The sequence below is a fragment of the Bufo gargarizans genome, chromosome 6, assembly GCF_014858855.1.
Source record: "Bufo gargarizans isolate SCDJY-AF-19 chromosome 6, ASM1485885v1, whole genome shotgun sequence".
Taxonomy (NCBI): domain Eukaryota; kingdom Metazoa; phylum Chordata; class Amphibia; order Anura; family Bufonidae; genus Bufo; species Bufo gargarizans.
The window spans coordinates 205837775-205855127 of record NC_058085.1 but is presented as its reverse complement, the minus strand read 5'-3'; the positions used below and the strand labels follow the sequence as shown (position 1 = coordinate 205855127).

At 42.7% G+C, this 17353-nt stretch overlaps 1 protein-coding gene across 2 annotated transcripts in view; it reads left to right on the top strand.

Annotated features, from left to right (window-relative positions):
• The window catches only part of KAT6B (lysine acetyltransferase 6B), a 258661-nt gene that overhangs the window by 205839 nt on the left and 35469 nt on the right, over positions 1–17353 (top strand). For both annotated transcript variants that reach the window (XM_044297450.1, XM_044297449.1), the window contains exons 12-13: positions 4695–4926; positions 5198–5357. In XM_044297450.1, the coding sequence (XP_044153385.1) occupies positions 4695–4926; positions 5198–5357 (392 nt within the window). The remainder of the gene's footprint in view (positions 1–4694; positions 4927–5197; positions 5358–17353) is intronic.

Below are 17353 nucleotides of genomic sequence, written 5' to 3'. Positions count from 1 at the left end.
TTATTGCACCTCCCTCAAATATCAGGGGCATTAGGTTTATACCGACATGTCTTATCTGGGGTCCTGTACCATCTCATTAATACTTTATAACTGTTCTCTTGGATACGTATACACCTGGAGATCCTATGAGGGGTGATTAGCGCTTTAGCTATCTCAGGAGGCGTCAGGGTCCGCTGGAGGTCTCTCTCCCAAAGGCCGATTATTGCAGGTTTGGGTGTGGAAGGAGGGGATATCAGGTGTTTATAAATTGTGGAAATAGTTTTGGGTGGATATTTCTTGTTACTTATCTCCTCAAACCAGCTAGTAACTGTAGAAGGAGGAGTTTTCCTTGTGAGAGGGAGGGATTCTGATCCAAGGAAGCGCATAAGGATAGGGTTGTGAATCTGCGTGTTAAGTATTTAGCTAATTTCAAAGTCTGGGAGTATACAACCATCCTGATCTAGAATTTGTGAGATAGCAGCCTCCGAAGACCTCAGGGCGATAGGGCAGCTTTCCCTCAGATCCTTGGGTGCCAAATTGATAACATCTTTTATTAGCATAAATGGGGAGAGTAAGGTTAAGGCCCTGGAGCAGGACGATAAACACCTCCAGACCTTTAAGGTATTCTGGATGAGGGGGTTATGTATAGAGCTTGGTACTGGAGGTGGTCTGTCGGCCAGCAGGAGGGCCCTGATGGGGGAGGGTAGAAAGGCATTTTTGGCTTGGATGTTTTTCTTCGTAAGAAAAGGCTTTCGTCTTGCCACTCTACCCCATAGCCCAGACATATAAAGAATATGGGAGATTGTTGTCACATGTACCACACAGCCAGTACTTGCCAGATATTCCTGCAGCAACTTTAATGTTGCTGTAGGCCTCTTTCTTGGTAGCCTCCCAGACCAGTTTTCTTCTCGTCTTTTCATCAATTTTGGAGGGACGTCCAGTTCTTGGTAATGTCACTGTTGTGCCATATTTTCTCCACTTGATGATGACTGTCTTCACTGTGTTCCATGGTATATCTAATGCCTTGGAAATTCTTTTGTACCCTTCTCCTGACTGATGCCTTTTAACAATGAGATCCCTCTGATGCTTTGGAAGTTCTCTGTGGACCATGGCTTTTGCTGTGGGGCCCGACTAAGAAAAGTTCAGGAAAGACCAACTAGAGCAGCTGAACTTTATTTGGGGTTAATCAGAGGCACTTTAAAAGATGGCAGGTGTATGCTGACTCCTATTTAACACGTTTTTGAATGTGATTGCTTAATTCTGAACACAGCTACATCCCCAGTTATAAGTTATGCACACTTATGCAACCACATTATTTTTTATTTTATTTTTCTTCCCTCCACCTAAAATATTTCCGTTTATTTTTCAATTGAGTTGTACAGTTTATAGGTCACATTAACCTCTTCAGGACACATGACGTACCGGTACGTCATGTATGGCTCCGATCACTGCCGCCCGGCGGGCGGTGATCAGAACCCGGTGCCTGCTCAAATGATTGAGCAGGCACCTAGGCTAAATGCGCTGGGGGGTCCTGTGACCCCCCCATGTCAGCGATCGCAGCAATGCGGTTTGCTGCGCTTTCTGTAGTTTCTGATCCCGCGGTCCCTGATTGCGGGGATCAGAAACTTTAAAATGCCAAAAATATTTTTTTGCAGGCAGTGTGGGCGGGGTGGCAGGCGGGATTGCGATCCCCCGCCTGCCTCCTCTTGAATATTCATTGGTGTGCAGTGGTTATACCAGAGTGGTTATACCACCTTACTTCCTAAAAAAGGTAATAAAAGTGATCAAAAAGTCATACGCACCCCAAAATAGTGCCAATCAAACCGTTATCTCATCCCGAAAAAATCATACCCTACCCAAGATATTTGACAAAAACTTAAAAAATTATGGCTCTCAGACTATGGAGACACTAAAACATGATTTTTTTGTTTCAAAAATGAAATCATTGTGTAAAACTTACATAAATAAAAAAAATATATACATATTGGGTATCGCCGCATCCGTGACAACCTGTTCTGTAAAAATATTACATGATCTAACCCCTCAGGTGAACATCGTAAAAAAAAAATACTAAAATAAAACCGGTGTAAAAAAAAGCTAATTTTTGTCACCTTACATCACAAAAAGTGTAATAGCAAGCGATCAAAAAGTCAGACGCGCCCCAAAATAGTGCCAATCAAACAGTCATGTCATCCCGCAAAAATCGTACCCTACCCAAGATATTTGCCCTAAAACTGAAAAAACTATGGCTCTCTATGGAGACACTAAAACATGAGACTATGGAGACACTAAAACATGATTTTTTTTTTGTTTCAAAAATGAAATCATTGTGTAAAACTTACATAAATAAAAAAAATTGTATACATATTAGGTATCTCCACGTCCGTGACAACCTGCTCTTTAAAAATATTACATTATCTAACCTGTCAGATGAATGTTAAAAATAAAAACTGTGCCAAAACAGCTATTTCTTGTTACATTGCCTCACAAAAAGTGTAATATAGAGCAACCAAAAATCATATGTACCCTAAACTAGTGCCAACAATGCTGCCACCCTATCCTGTAGTTTCTGAAATTGGGTAACTTTTTTGGAGTTTCTACTCTAGGGGTGCATCAGGGGACTTCAAATGGGACATTGTGTAAAAAAAAAAAAAAACAGTCCAGCAAAATTTTTGGCTGTTAACCCTTGCTTTGTAACTGGAAAAAAATTATTAAAAGTGAAATTTTGAAATTGTGTCTCTATTTTCCATTAAATCTTGTGGAACACCTAAAGGGTTAACAAAGCTTGTAAAATCAGTTTTGAATACCTGGAGGGGTGTAGTTTCTTAGATGGGTCACTTTTATGGAGGTTCTACTATAGGGGTGCATCAGGGGGGCTTCAAATGGGACATGGTGTAAAAAAAAAAAAAAAAACTGTCCAGCAAAATCTGCCTTCCAAAAACCATATGGCGCACCTTTCCCTCTACTCCCTACTGTGTGCCCGTACAGTAGTTTACGGCCACATATGGGGTGTTTCTGCAAACTACAGAATCGGGACAATAAATATAGCATTTTGTTTGGCTGTTAACCCTTTGCTTTGTTACTGGAAAAAATGGAATAAAATTGAAAATGTTTCAAAAAAATCTAAATTCAGAAATGTTATCACCATTTGCCATTAACTCTTGTGGAACACCTAAAGGGTTAACAATGTTTGTAAAATCAGTTTTGAATACCTTGAGGGGTGTAGTTTCTAGAATGGGGTCATTTTTGGGTGGTTTCTATTATGTAAGCCCCACAAAGTGACTTCAGACCTGAACTGGTCCCTAAAAAATGGGGTTTTGAAAATTTCAGAAACATTTCAAGATTTGCTGCTAAACTTCTAAGCCTTGTAACATTTCCCAAAAATAAAATATCATTCCCAAATTGATCCAAACATGAAGTAGACATATGGGGAAAGTAAAGTAATAACTATTTTTGTAGGTATTGCTATATATTATAGAGGTAGAGAAATTGAAACTTGGAAATTTGCTATTTTTTTACACATTTTTAGTAAATTTGTTATTTTTTTATAAATAAAAATTTATTTTTTTACTTCATTTTTAATTATTTTTTTACTTCATTTTACCACTGTCATGAAGTACAATATGTGACGAAAAAACAATCTCAGAATGGCCTGGATAAGTCAAAGCGTTTTAAAGTTATCAGCACTTAAAGTGACACTGGTCAGATTTGCAAAAAATGGCCTGGTCCTTAAGGTGAAATAATGCTGTGTCCCTAAGGGGTTAAAGGTGGAAAAAGTTCTGAAATTATTTACCTTTGTCTCATTTTTTTACATCACAGAAACCTGACATTTTAACAGGGGTGTGTAGACCTTTTTATATCCACTGTATATGAATGGGGGGGGGGGGGGGGGGGGGGGAATTATATGCCCACTGCCTTTCAAGCCATTTCATATGTTAAAGGGGTTGTGTCACTTCAACCAACGGCATTGATCATGTAGACAAAGTTAATACAAGACACTATTGTATTGTTATTATACATATTGCCTCCTTTGCTGGCTGCATTCATTTTTTACATCATATTATACACTGCTTGTATCCAGTGTTCAACCAGTATATAATGTGATGGGAAAAATGAATCAAGCCACCAAATGAGGCAATATGGACATAGAATACATTAGTAAGACTACGTTCACATGTCTGTTAAGGAGATCGGGCTGCCTTCGGCCAGACAAAAAACACAGTTTTTATTCAGCCGAAACCTGGCACTTATGTTGGAAAGTGGTCGGATCAACGCCCGACCTCGTTGCACTCAATAGGAATCCAGCGGTGAAGTTGAGAATCAGTAGAGCAGTGCGAGATCTGGCATGCTGCTCTGAGCTGGATCACATAACAGAGATGTTAACAAGACCTAAATGTCTTGTAATAACTTTGTCTACATGATAAATGCCATTTGCTGAAGTGAGACAACCCCTTTAACAGCGAGGTAGTGTGTGATTTGAGATTATAAAATATAGTGATGGCACAAGGGTAATTTCCATCAGAAAACTTCCAGGGACTTGCATGGGCCAGGGATTGGCACAATCCCAAATAGTATTCTTATGGGTGGTGTAATTTTTCCTTCAAACAGTGAAATTTAAACTGATATTAATCAGTTATCATGCAGTACTAATTGTGTGGTTTATATGTAAATGTGTTGAGGACTCTGAACGTGTAATATATTGAATCTTTCTATAGGTTACTTGTTATCACGATGTGAGGGGCAAGCAGGCTCTCCTGAGAAACCCTTATCAGACTTAGGACGCCTATCCTATCTGGCTTACTGGAAGAGTGTCATAATAGATTATTTTTGTACTCATCATGAGAAGCAGATAAGTGTGAAAGGTCTAAGTCAGGCGACAGGAATGTGTCCACATGACATCGCAACTACGCTGCAGCATCTCAACATGATAGACAAAAGAGGAGACAGGTGAGTGACTAGAACACAGATAGATAGTTAAGAATCAGTTTCAAGCACTTTTTAATAGCTTTGCTAAGTCTGTTTTAGATAGCCAAGGCTGTGTGTGCCTGTTAGTTCTGGTTACTGAACCCATTAACAAATTACTTTGTCCTTTTGACCACACTAGGAAAATTTGACCATGACATCAGGATACGCAGTAAAGTGGGAGTCTTTTGCACAGGATTTTGGTGGTGGGATCTGATGTCTTTTCTCAGTATGTAATAAAATTATTTCATTTCAGCTTTGTTATTATCAGACGGGATAAACTCATGGATAATTGCATGGTAAAATTAAAGTCTCAACCTCGGATAAATGAGGTGGATCCAGATTGTCTCAGGTGGACACCAGTCATCTCACCAAATACTGCTGTGTCTGAAGAAGAGCAGGAGGTGGAAAAGGAGGTACACATCTTACTTCATATCTAGTCTTTTTTGCTGCTGTTACTTTCTCATCCTACATAACTTGTATTTAGGATAGTGCTGCGTAGCAACACAGTGGTCCAATGTTTGCATCAAAATTGCTGCATTTCTTCTCCTCACGAGTTACATCTATGTTTTCATATGAGAGAGAAAAAAATGCTTGTTACGGTGGTAATGTTACTTTTTCACATATGGAACATTGTAGCAAACTATGTGTACTGGAAACATTTTGTGCTCTACTATATTTGAAGGATAACTGTCACATTTCAACCCTAATTTTAATTTTCATATATGTAGTTACTAATAACATGATATTCCCGAATCAATAACTATTAGACTGACTTACCCCATATTTAATAAGATTCAGCCCTTAGCAACCAGTCTGCATAAAACAGCAATTTCACTATTCTGTTAAGATGGCTGCCACTGCCCTCACCCTGAGGCTAATCCCGCCTGCCCTCACTACCCACAATGCATTGAGCTCCTCTCATGCACTAGCTTCTGCACCTCAACCAATCATTGCTCCTCCCCACTTAAACACACCCTCCTCCTCCTTCTATCACACACACTTTAGGAAGTGGCTGGATTGTAGACCCTCAATTTAGCTTGGACACAGAAAGCTGGAGCGTGCCTGCTGCAGCCTGGGTCTCTATGAATGAAACCCTGGCTGCTGCATAGTATTTCCTATGGAGCCTAACCTGTAATAGGCTCCATAGAAAATATGCGATTTATCATATATTCCAATGCTATTGCATTGGAATGTATGAGAATAGCAATCTAATGATTGCGTGTTATAGTTCCCTATGAGAACTATACAAAAGTGTAAAAAAAATAATAATAAAAAAAAACCATATCAAATAAACCTCTTTTTGCCAAAATTAAAAAAATAAATAAAATACACATCATGGGTGTCGCAATGTGCAAAAACGCCTATACTATAAAAATATAAAAACAATTCCCCATACGGTAAACAGAAAACTTTAAAAAAGTGTCCAATTGTCCGATTCGCCATTTTTGGATGCTTCATTTCCTCAAAAAAAGTTAAATAAAAGGTGATCAAAAAGTCATACACACCCCAGAATGGTATCAATGAAGATCAGATTGCACCTAAAAAAATTAGCCCCCACACAGCTCCGTACACATAATTACAAAAAAGTTATAGGGGTCAAAATATGGGGGCACATTTTTGTGCCATTAAAATGTGCCCCCATAGATGCCCCCCAATCATGTGCCTATAACAATAGCCCCCCTCAAATGTGCCAGTAACAATAGCCCCCCAAAAGTGCCAGTAACCAGAGCCCTCCCAAATGTTTGCATTGAACTGTGTATACAGATTGTACAGTATACAGTTGCAAGAAAAAGTATGTGAACCCTTTGGAATGATATGGATTTCTGCACAAATTGGTCATAAAATGTGATCTGATCTTCATCTAAGTCACAACAATAGACAATCACAGTCTGCTTAAACTAATAACACACAAATAATTAAATGTTACCATGTTTTTATTGAACACACCATGTAAACATTCACAGTGCAGGTGGAAAAAGTATGTGAACCCTTGGATTTAATAACTGGTTGAACCTCCTTTGGCAGCAATAACTTCAACCAAACGTTTCCTATAGTTGCAGATCAGACGTGCACAACGGTCAGGAGTAATTCTTGACCATTCCTCTTTACAGAACTGTTTCAGTTCAGCAATATTCTTGAGATGTCTGGCGTGAATCACTTTCTTGAGGTCATGCCACAGCACCTCAATCGGGTTGAGGTCAGGACTCTGACTGGGCCACTCCAGAAGGCGTATTTTCTTCTGTTTAAGCCAATCTGTTGTTGATTTACTTCTATGCTTTGGGTCGTTGTCCTGTTGTAACACCCATTGTCTGTTAAGCTTCAGCTGGTGGAAAGATGGCCTGTCAGTTCTGGGCAGTAATGTGAGCGCACACGCAGGCAGGAGAAGAGCCTGCTTGTGCGTACCCCGTCTTCATCTGAGCAAACTGGTAGATGTGGATGCCTAGCAACCTGATTTTAATCTCAGGTAACAATACCCAATATTGGGGACAAAAATTTGGCTTTTAGGGGTTATTTATTAAACAATCAAAAATTAAAACCGGGCCAACAAGGTGATATTAATCACCAAAATCCAATAGTAAAAAATAAATAAATGCAACAGTTATCTTTTAAAGGTTATGTACACCTTTTGGAGGCAATTTTTGTTTATAATTGCATTTTGCTATTTTTGGGCCATATTTTGAGCCATATTTTTTGTTGAGCCATTCTGTTACAAAGAGTTTTTCTAACTGTGTGACTGGTACTTTCACTTTGTGCCGGTCTTCTAATTTAACTTGCAGAGGAATAGTAGAAAGTCATGTGACGAGTATTACTTTTGTATGGGTATTCCGTCTTCTCATGTAGATACACATGTTCACTTTAAAGCCTGCAAAAAGAGATCTTGAAAATGGTGAAGAGTTGTTATACAACAAATAGATTCCTACCAGTATTATGTTATGTTGAGGCAGCATAAACTGGGGACAGACCCTCATTCAAAAGCAGGGTTACTTGCTTGTTTTGTCCAGTGGCTTTCTTAAAATCCCTGTTAATAGAGTTGTTCCTGATAAATAACTTTTAGGCCTCTTTCACACGGGTGTCGAGTGTGAGGGCCAGATAGGATACGGGTGCGTTGCGGGAAAATGCGTGATTTTTCCGCACAAGTGCAAAGTGTTTTAATGCGTTTTGTACGCACGTGAGAAAAATCGGCATGTTTGGTACCCAAACCCGAACGTCTTCATAGAAGTTTGGGTTTGGGATCGGTGGTGTTTAGATTTTATTATTTTCCCTTATAACATGGTTATAAGGGAAAATAATAGCATTCTTAATACAGAATGCAAAGTAAATTAAGAATGGAGGGGTTAAAAAATAAAATAAAAATTTAACTCCCCTCATCCACTTGTTCGCGCAGTCCGGCTCCTCTTCTTTCTTCTTCTTTGAGGACCTGGAGGAAAAGGACCTTTGACGTCACTGCGCTCCTCACATGGTCCAGCGTGGAGTCATCACATGGCCCATCACCATGGTGATGGATCATGTGATGTGCGCAGTGACGTCACCAAAGGTTCTTTTCCTCCCAAGTCCTCAAAGAAGAAAGAAGAGGAGAAGCCGGGCAGCGCGAACAAGTGGATGAGGTGAGTTTCATTTTTGATTATTTATTTTTTAACCCCTCCATCCCTAATTTACTTAGCATTCTGTATTAAGAATGCTATTATTTTCCCTTCTAACCATGTTATAAGGGAAAATAATATAGATTGGGTCCCCACCCCGATCGTCTCCTAGCAACCACGCGTGAAAATCGCACCGCATCCGCATTTGCTTGCTGATGCTTGCGATTTTCACGCAGCCCAATTCACTTCTATGGGGCCTGCGTTGCGTGAAAAACGCACAATATAGAGCTTGCTGCGACTATCAGGCAACGCACAAGTGATGTGTGAAAATCACTGCTCATGTGCACAGCCCCATAGAAATGAATGGGTTCGGATTCAGTGCGGGTGCAATGCGTTTACCTCACGCATTGCACCCGCGCAGAAAACTCATCCAAGAGGCCATAGAGGATTGGGGAATTTTCCATTTTTTGCTTTTGTTTATCACACCCTGCCTTCTGAAGCCATAACTTTTTTTCCATTCACATAGTTATATAGGGCTTGTTTTTTGCGGAACAAGTTGTCCTTTCTAATGGCAGCATTTACTATTGCATTCAATGTAATACAAAGCTGGAAAAAAATTCCAAATGAGGTGGGATTGGGAAAAAAGATTGAATTCCCCCCACAGTTTTTTGGGTTTTATTTTTACAGCATACTTTACCCTGACCCATGCCCTTCATTCATTCAGAAAGATTACAACGATACCTTATTTGTATAGTTTTTCTTATGTTTTAGTACTGAAAAAAACCTTTTTATCACCATATTTTGACCCTCGTCACTTTTTATATTGATATCTACGGAGCTGTACGAGGTTTTATTTTTTGCAGGATGAACTGTAGCTTTTACTGATACCATTTTGAGTTGTGTATGAATTTTTGATAACTTTCCATTTAATTTATTTGCAGAAGTGAAGAAGCAAAAAAATGTCGAATCAGCTATTTTTTTTTATTTTTTTTGTTATGCTTTTCCTCATATGAGATAAATATTTTTATATTTTAATAGTATAGACATTTTAAGTATGGTAAAAGTGATACCATAGGCCCCACCGAGGGGACTTCAATACTTTAACATGCATTCATCAAATTGCCATTTCTAATCATTATCGTTACAGAATAGAAAATTCTGTATACTTAATTCCAATGCAGTTCTGCCACCTGCAGGTCTGTATTGGAATGTGTCAGAAATAGGCCTGAGAGCTCAGGCAAGTACGAACTGGGAACTTAAAGTGGCCCAGCAGGGACAGCAATATCTTAGTGCAGTTTGAAATACCACCCTACATAGTATAACATAAAATACTTCCCCAGCAGGACCAAATACCACAATAAGGCCTCATGCACACAACCGTGGTGTGTTTTGCGGTCCGTAAATAACTGATCCACAAAACACGGATGGTGTCCAAATTGCAGAACGGCACGGACAGCCTTCAATATAAATGCCTATTCTTGTTTGCAAAGCGTGGACAAGAATAGGACTTGTTATCATTTTTTAGCGGGGCCACGGAACGGATGCGGACAGCACACGGAGTGCTGTTCAAATCTTTTGTGGCCCCATTGAAGTGAATGGGTCTGCATCCGAGCCGCCAAAACGGCCACTTGGATGCAGACCAAAACAACGGCCATGTGCATGAGGCCTTAAGCACAAAATACTGCCCCAGCAGAACCAAATACCACAGTACAGCACAAAATACTGCTCCAGCTGTACCAAATACTATGCCATACAGTTATATAAGGAGAGCCTCTGTGGTGCTTTTAGCATTAATTAATGAGAGTATCAGATTGTTATGTACCTGGCCGGCAGCCGTGAGGAGGGCTCCAATGGCCCTTGAGCATTGCCCCACCAGGAAATGTCCCTGTACGTTCTATGGCCAGTCCTATTCAGGCCTATTACTACTAAGGAACTCACCCTAGGGGCAAACGCCATCCAATTTTTTTTTTAAGTTCTCAGATGCCGTTGTCGCATTTGACCACGGAATCTGAGGGGTTAAATGACTGTGATCAGCATTATCACAGATTTAAAACAGCAGGAACCTGGTGGCTATGGCATCAGCTGCATTGGCAGGCAGTAAACATAATTAGAGTGATGACTTCAGCTGTACAACCCCTAAAATGTCTTAATTTATTAATGCTCACCTCTTCCTCCAGCTCTTCTCTCTGTTGTGCTCCTCCTGTTCTCATCTTTTGTGAGATGCCAGGACATGCTGCAATATGGCATGTGGCTGCTGCAGTCAATCACTGCAGTTTCTACCTCACAGAACACCCACAGTTTGTTAAATCTCAGGGTTGTGTCTCTGACAAGCTGTTCCATTTTCTGAAAGCCATATATTTTTTATTTGCCGATTGTCTTATGAAGGGGCCAGTGGCGACTCTAGGAACAATATATAGGGGGGGCACAAAGATACCACAGTCAAAAATGGGGGGGCAAAAACAAAATAAGATTACAAAATACGAGAGAGTTGCGGTCTGCAGGGATACAGTTATAATAAAACAATTTACTTACAAAATAAGCTATTCAGTCGTCTGCTGTGCTGTCCTCTGCTTGCTTCCACGGATTCTTTCCCCTTCTTTCTGTCTCTCGTCAGTGCACAGGCGCACTGTTATGGTGGATCTGTGGAAGACACACTGTTATGGGGGATCTGTGGATGACACATTATGCCTCTCATTAGCCCTCATTATGCCTCTCATCACTCCCATATCAGCCCCCATATAAGCCCTTATGCCTCATTAGCCCCCATTATTCTTCTTATTAGCCCCATTGGCCCCCATTATGCCTCATTAGCCCACATTATGCCTCTAATTAGCCCCCATTATGCCTCTTATTAGCCCCCATATGCCTCCAATTAGCTCCATATGCCTCCAATTAGCCCCCATATGCCTTCAATTAGCCCCCATATGCCTCCTATTAGCCCCCATATGCCTCCTATTAGCCCCCATATGCCTCCTATTAGCCCCCAATTAGCCCCCATATGCCTCCAATTAACCCCATATGCCTCCAATTAGCCCCATAGACCCCATATGCCTCCAATTAGCCCCCATATGCCTCCAATTAGCCCCCATATGCCTCCAATTAGCCCCCAATTAGCCCCCATATGCCTCCTATTAGCCCCCAATTAGCCCCTATATGCCTCCAATTAGCCCCTATATGCCTCCAATTAGCCCCCATATGCCTCCTATTAGCCCCCATATGCCTCCTATTAGCCCCCATATGCCTCCTATTAGCCCCCAATTAGCCCCCATATGCCTCAAATTAACCCCATATGCCTCCAATTAGCCCCATAGACCCCATATGCCTCCAATTAGCCCCCATATGCCTCCAATTAGCCCCCATATGCCTCCAATTAGCCCCCAATTAGCCCCCATATGCCTCCAATTAGCCCCATAGACCCCATATGCCTCCAATTAGCCCCCATATGCCTCCAATTAGCCCCCATATGCCTCCAATTAGCCCCCATATGCCTCCAATTAGCCCCCATATGCCTCCAATTAGCCCCCATATGCCTCCTATTAGCCCCATATGCCTATTAGCCCCATATGCCTATTAGCCCCCATATGCCTCCAATTAGCCCCATATGCCTCCTATTAGCCCCATATGCCTCCCATTAGCCCCATATGCCTCCTATTAGCCCCCAAATATGCCTCCACTTAGCCCCCAAATATGCCTCCAAATGCCCCCATACATCTCCAATTAGCCCCCAAATATGCCTCCAATTAGCCCCCAAATATGCTTCCAATTAGCCCCATATGCCTCCTATTAGCCCCCATAATGCCCCCAGCAGCCACATTTTTTATAAAATTAAAAAAAAAAACACTTACCTCTCCTGCTCCTGGACGGACGCCGCCTGCCATTTTCTCCCTCCTCAGTCGACTGTGCGTGCTCTAAACTGGCGCGCACAGCGTGAGGTCACAGAGCGACCTCACGCTGTGCGCAGCCCTGCACAGCCGACAGCCGAGGACCAGGAAGTGGTGAGTACAGAGCGTTCACCACTTCCTGGTCCTTCTGTACTAATGAGCGCTTCCTTAATGGAAGCGCTCATTAGTATTCACTCGGGGGAATCAGCGGGGGGGCACCTGGGGGGGCAAGGAACAACATAGGGGGGGCAATTGCCCCCCCTCGCCCCCCTCTAGCGACGCCACTAGAAGGGGCTCATTTTTTGCTGGATGAGATGACTGTTTGGTATTATTTTTGGGTACATATGACTATTTGATCACTTGGTATTACACTTTTTGTGATAAAAGGTGACAAAAAATGGCTTTTTTTTTTAGCACAGTTCTTAATTTTTTTACGCTGTTGACCGGACGGGGTGGATAATGGGATATTTTTATAGAGCAGGTTGTTACTGATGCAGCAATACCTAATATGTGTGTTTTTTATTAATATTTTTTCTATTTTTGCAATTTTATGGGCAAGGGGCTTTTTTTTCATTAAAACTGGATTTTTTATTTTTTGTTATAAACACTTTTATTTAACTTTTATTATTTTAGATTTTTGTCCCACTATGGGGCTTCAACATTTCAGAGTCTGATCCCTGTTTCAATACAGCACAATACATCTGTATTGTGCTGTAGTAAACTGTCAGTGCCTAACATTAAAGACATTGAGCTGCTAGCTGTTGGCATGAGACCTCACTATCTGCCACGTGAGTTTACACAGGTTATTGTGTTAGCAGTCTACGTACCCCCCTCCGCCAGTACATCAGTTGCCTGTGACATTATTCACATTGTGACCAGCAGACCCCAGACAAAACACCCCCAGACTATCTTTTTGATCTCTGGAGACTTTAATCACATGTCCCTGTCTTCCACTCTTCCCACCTTCACCAAGTATGTTAACTGCCACACCAGAGACAATAAAACGATGGACCTACTGTATGCTAATACTAAACTTATCATCTTCAGCCTGTATACAGACCCCTTGTATGCAGATAACCAGCTGTGAGGCGCACAGTGAGAAGTCTGAGGATACTAAAGACAATCTGAGGGACTGTTTCAGCTGCACTGTGTGGGATGAGCTATGTGCTCCTCATGGGGAGGACATCGACAACATTACGGACTTCATCAACGACTACATCAACTTCTGTGTGGACAACACCGTGCCAGTCATAAAGGTACAGTGTTTTTCTAAGAATAAACCTTGGATTAAGCCAGAAATAAAGGCTCTCCTCAAGGAAAAGAAAAGGGCCTACAAATCTGGAAACAAGTAGGAGCTTAAAACTGTGCAGAAGGAGCTGAGAAGGAAAATCAGAGAGGGGAAAACAATCTACAGGAAGTAGATGGAGGGCCAGCTGCAGCAGAATTACACACGTGGGGTCTGGAAAAGCCTGAAAACCATCTCGGGTCACAAACCGGGTCAAATCCAGACTGCAGGTGACTTGGGGTGGGTTAATGAGTTGAACCAGTTCTTCAATAGGTTTAACCAGATACGCGCCCCCCCCCCCCCCCCCCCCCGTCTTCTTCCCCCACCACTAACATCACTGCCTGTTCACTTCTCAGCAACCTACCACCACTCTCCGCCCATACACCAGAGGACTCCATCGTTCACCAACCACCAATCCCCCCCCCCCCCCCCCCACACTAGAGGACTCAATCATTCAACCCACACGCCCACCCTGTCCTTCACCACACTCCAGGTGAGGAAGGAACTACAGAAAATCAAGCTCCAGGACCAGACTGCATCAGCTCCAGGCTCCTGAAGTGTTGCTCAGTCCAACCGTGTGGCATTATGGGTCACATGTTCAACATGAGCCTGAGGCTGGGGAAGGTACCACAGCTGTGGAAGACCTCCTGTGTGGTACCTCACACCCGAAAGACCTCAGCAGCTACAGGCCAGTAGCACTAACCTCACACTTGATGAAGACCCTTGAGAGGCTGGTTCTCAACCATATTTGCTCCCTGGTGAGGTCTTCATTGGATCCACTGCAGTTTGCCTACCAGCCTGGCATCAGGGTGGATGATGCCATCATCTACCTACTACATCGAGCTCTAACTCACCTGGAGAGGCTTGGAAGCACTGTGAGATCATGTTTTTTTATTTCTCCAGTGCTTTTAACACCATCCAACCTGTATTTTTGAGGGACAAGCTGGATACTTGACTACCTCACAGAATGCCCACAGTTTGTTAAATCTCAGGGTTGTGTCTCTGACAAGCTGTTCTGCAGTACTGGGGCACCACAGGGAACTGTGCTGTCACCGTTCCTCTTCACCCTCTACACTGCAGACTTTGCCATCAACTCCCCAGGCTGCCACCTACAGAAGTTCTCTGATGACTCTGCCATAGTCTGCCTTATCACAGGTGAGGACGACTCAGAGTACAGACAGGGGACACAGGATTTTGTGGTCTGGTGTCAGCGGAACCAGCTCCAGATCAACACGAGCAAAACCAAGGAGCTGGTGGTGGATTTCCGCAGACACAGGCCCTCTGCTTTGGTTCCGGTAAACATACAGGGAACAGACATTGAGGTGCTGAACAACAAACTGGACTGGAGCCATAACACTGATGCTCTTTTCAAAAAGGGTCAGAGCAGACTCTGTCTGTTGAGGAGACTGAGGTACTTCGGAGTGCAGGGGACACTCCTAAAGACCTTCTTTGACTCAGTGGTAGCATCAGCCATATTCTATAGTGTGGCTTGTTGGGGGAGCAGCTTATCTGTGGCTGAGAGACACAGATTAGATAAGCTCATTAAGATGGCCAGCCCTGTCCTAGGTTGTCCCCTTGATCCAGTGCAGGAGGTGGGTGACAGAAGGTGCACAAAGGAACATTATCGTAAGTCCTTCCTCCCAGCAGCGGTTAGGATTTATAACCACTACTTTCCAAAAACCCAGTAGTGAATTTTTAAAGTAATTTCTGTGTTATGTTTTTCTTGTATTTTTACTCTTTAACCCCTTCACGCCCAACGCCGTATATGTATGGTGCTAGGCGGGTGTATAAAGATGGCGCCTGCTGCGGGCGATAGCCGCGGGTGGCCGCCTGCCTCTTTTAGCAGACACCCGTGGCTCATGTCCGCAATCGGCAGTAATGCCTGTCGCGGACATTTAACTCCTCAGATGCCGTGGTCAATCCTGACCACGGCACCTGAGTGCGCCGAGACCGAAAGTGCGCACTTTCGGTTGTGCTCCGGCTCCCCCGTGTTACGATCAGAGTAGCCGGAGCGTGTATGCAGCAGCCCCCGTCTTTATGAATGACAGGAAGCTGCTGCATAGTATTTCCTATGGAGTCCTTGCCTGTAATAGGGATCCATAGGAAACTAGTAAAATGATCATAGATTCCAATGCATTGGAGTCTATGATAATAGCAATCTAATGATTGCATGTTATAGTTCCTTTTTACAAAATAAAAAAAATGAACTAAAAAAATATACATCATGGGTGTTGCGATGTGCGAAACGGAAAAAAAGCATCCAAATGGCAGATTCATCTTTTTTTCATTTTCTACAAAAAAAATTAATAAACAGTGATCAAAAAGTCATACACACCCCAGAATGGTATCAATGAAAAGTTCAGATCGCCCCGCAAAAAAATGAGCACCCATACAGCTCCGTGCACAATTACAAAAAAGTTATAGGGGCGACACAGATATTTATTTATTTTTCCCGCTTTTACATTTTTTATCATTATCAAAACGCAAGAAATTTCACCCCATTTGGAATTTCCTTCCCACTTCCCAATACATTATATGCAATATTAAAGACATAAATTACTACATAAATTGGCTGATCTCGCTAATTGTTTCCTGTCCCTGAGAAGGCTGGCCAACCTCCAGGTAAGTGCCGTTGTGGAGGCTAAAGGAAAATCCAATTACCGGTAAGAGTAATTTATGTCTTTTCCACACACCTCCACAACGGCACTTACCTGGAGGAATAACATAGGATACCTAACTAGGGTGGGACTACCGCAGAAAAGACTTTGCGGCCAAAGGACAAGTCTCTATTGGTGGAAACGTCCAGCTTGTAATGCTTAAAGAAAGTACACGGGTTAGACCATGTCGCTGCTCGACAGATATCTTCCAATGAAGCTGAGGCACCTTCGGCCCAGGATGCTGACAATTCTCTGGTGGAGTGAGCTTTCAGTGAAGGAGGTGGAGCAATCCCCTCAGTTTCGTAGGCTAACGTAATGCAGGCCTTTATCCATCTGGAGATGGAGGTTTTGCTGGCTGCTTCGCCTCTGTGAAGTCCCAGATATTGTACTAGCAACTGGTTTGACTTCCTCAAAACTTCTGTTGCACTCAAATACTGAAGAACGCACCTTCTAACATCCAAATTCTGAAACTATTTTTCCTTATCTGATGTCGCCTGGGAACAAAAGGAGGGGAGAGTGATTTCCTGTTGACAGTGAAACCTGGACACTACCTTGGGAAGGAACTCTGGAGCATGTTTTAATATAATCCTGTCGTCTAAGGCTACTTTCACACTAGCGTTCTGCTGTCCGCTCGTGAGCTCCGTTTGAAGGAGCTCACGAGCGGAGCAGAACGCTTCCGTCCAGCCCTGATGCAGTCTGAATGGATGCGGATCCGCTCAGACTGCATCAGTCTGGCGGCGTTCAGCCTCCGCTCCGCTCGCCTCCGCACGGCCAGGCGGACAGCTGAACGCTGTTTGCAGCGTTCAGCTGTCCGCGTGGCCGTGCGGAGGCGTGCATATCCGTCCAGACTTTCAATGTAAGTCAATGGGAACGGATCCGCTTGAAGATGACACCATATGGCTCAATCTTCAAGCGGATCCGTCCCCCATTGACTTTACATTGAAAGTCTGAACGGATCCGCTCAGGCTACTTTCGCACTTAGAAATTTTTCTAAGTTATTAATGC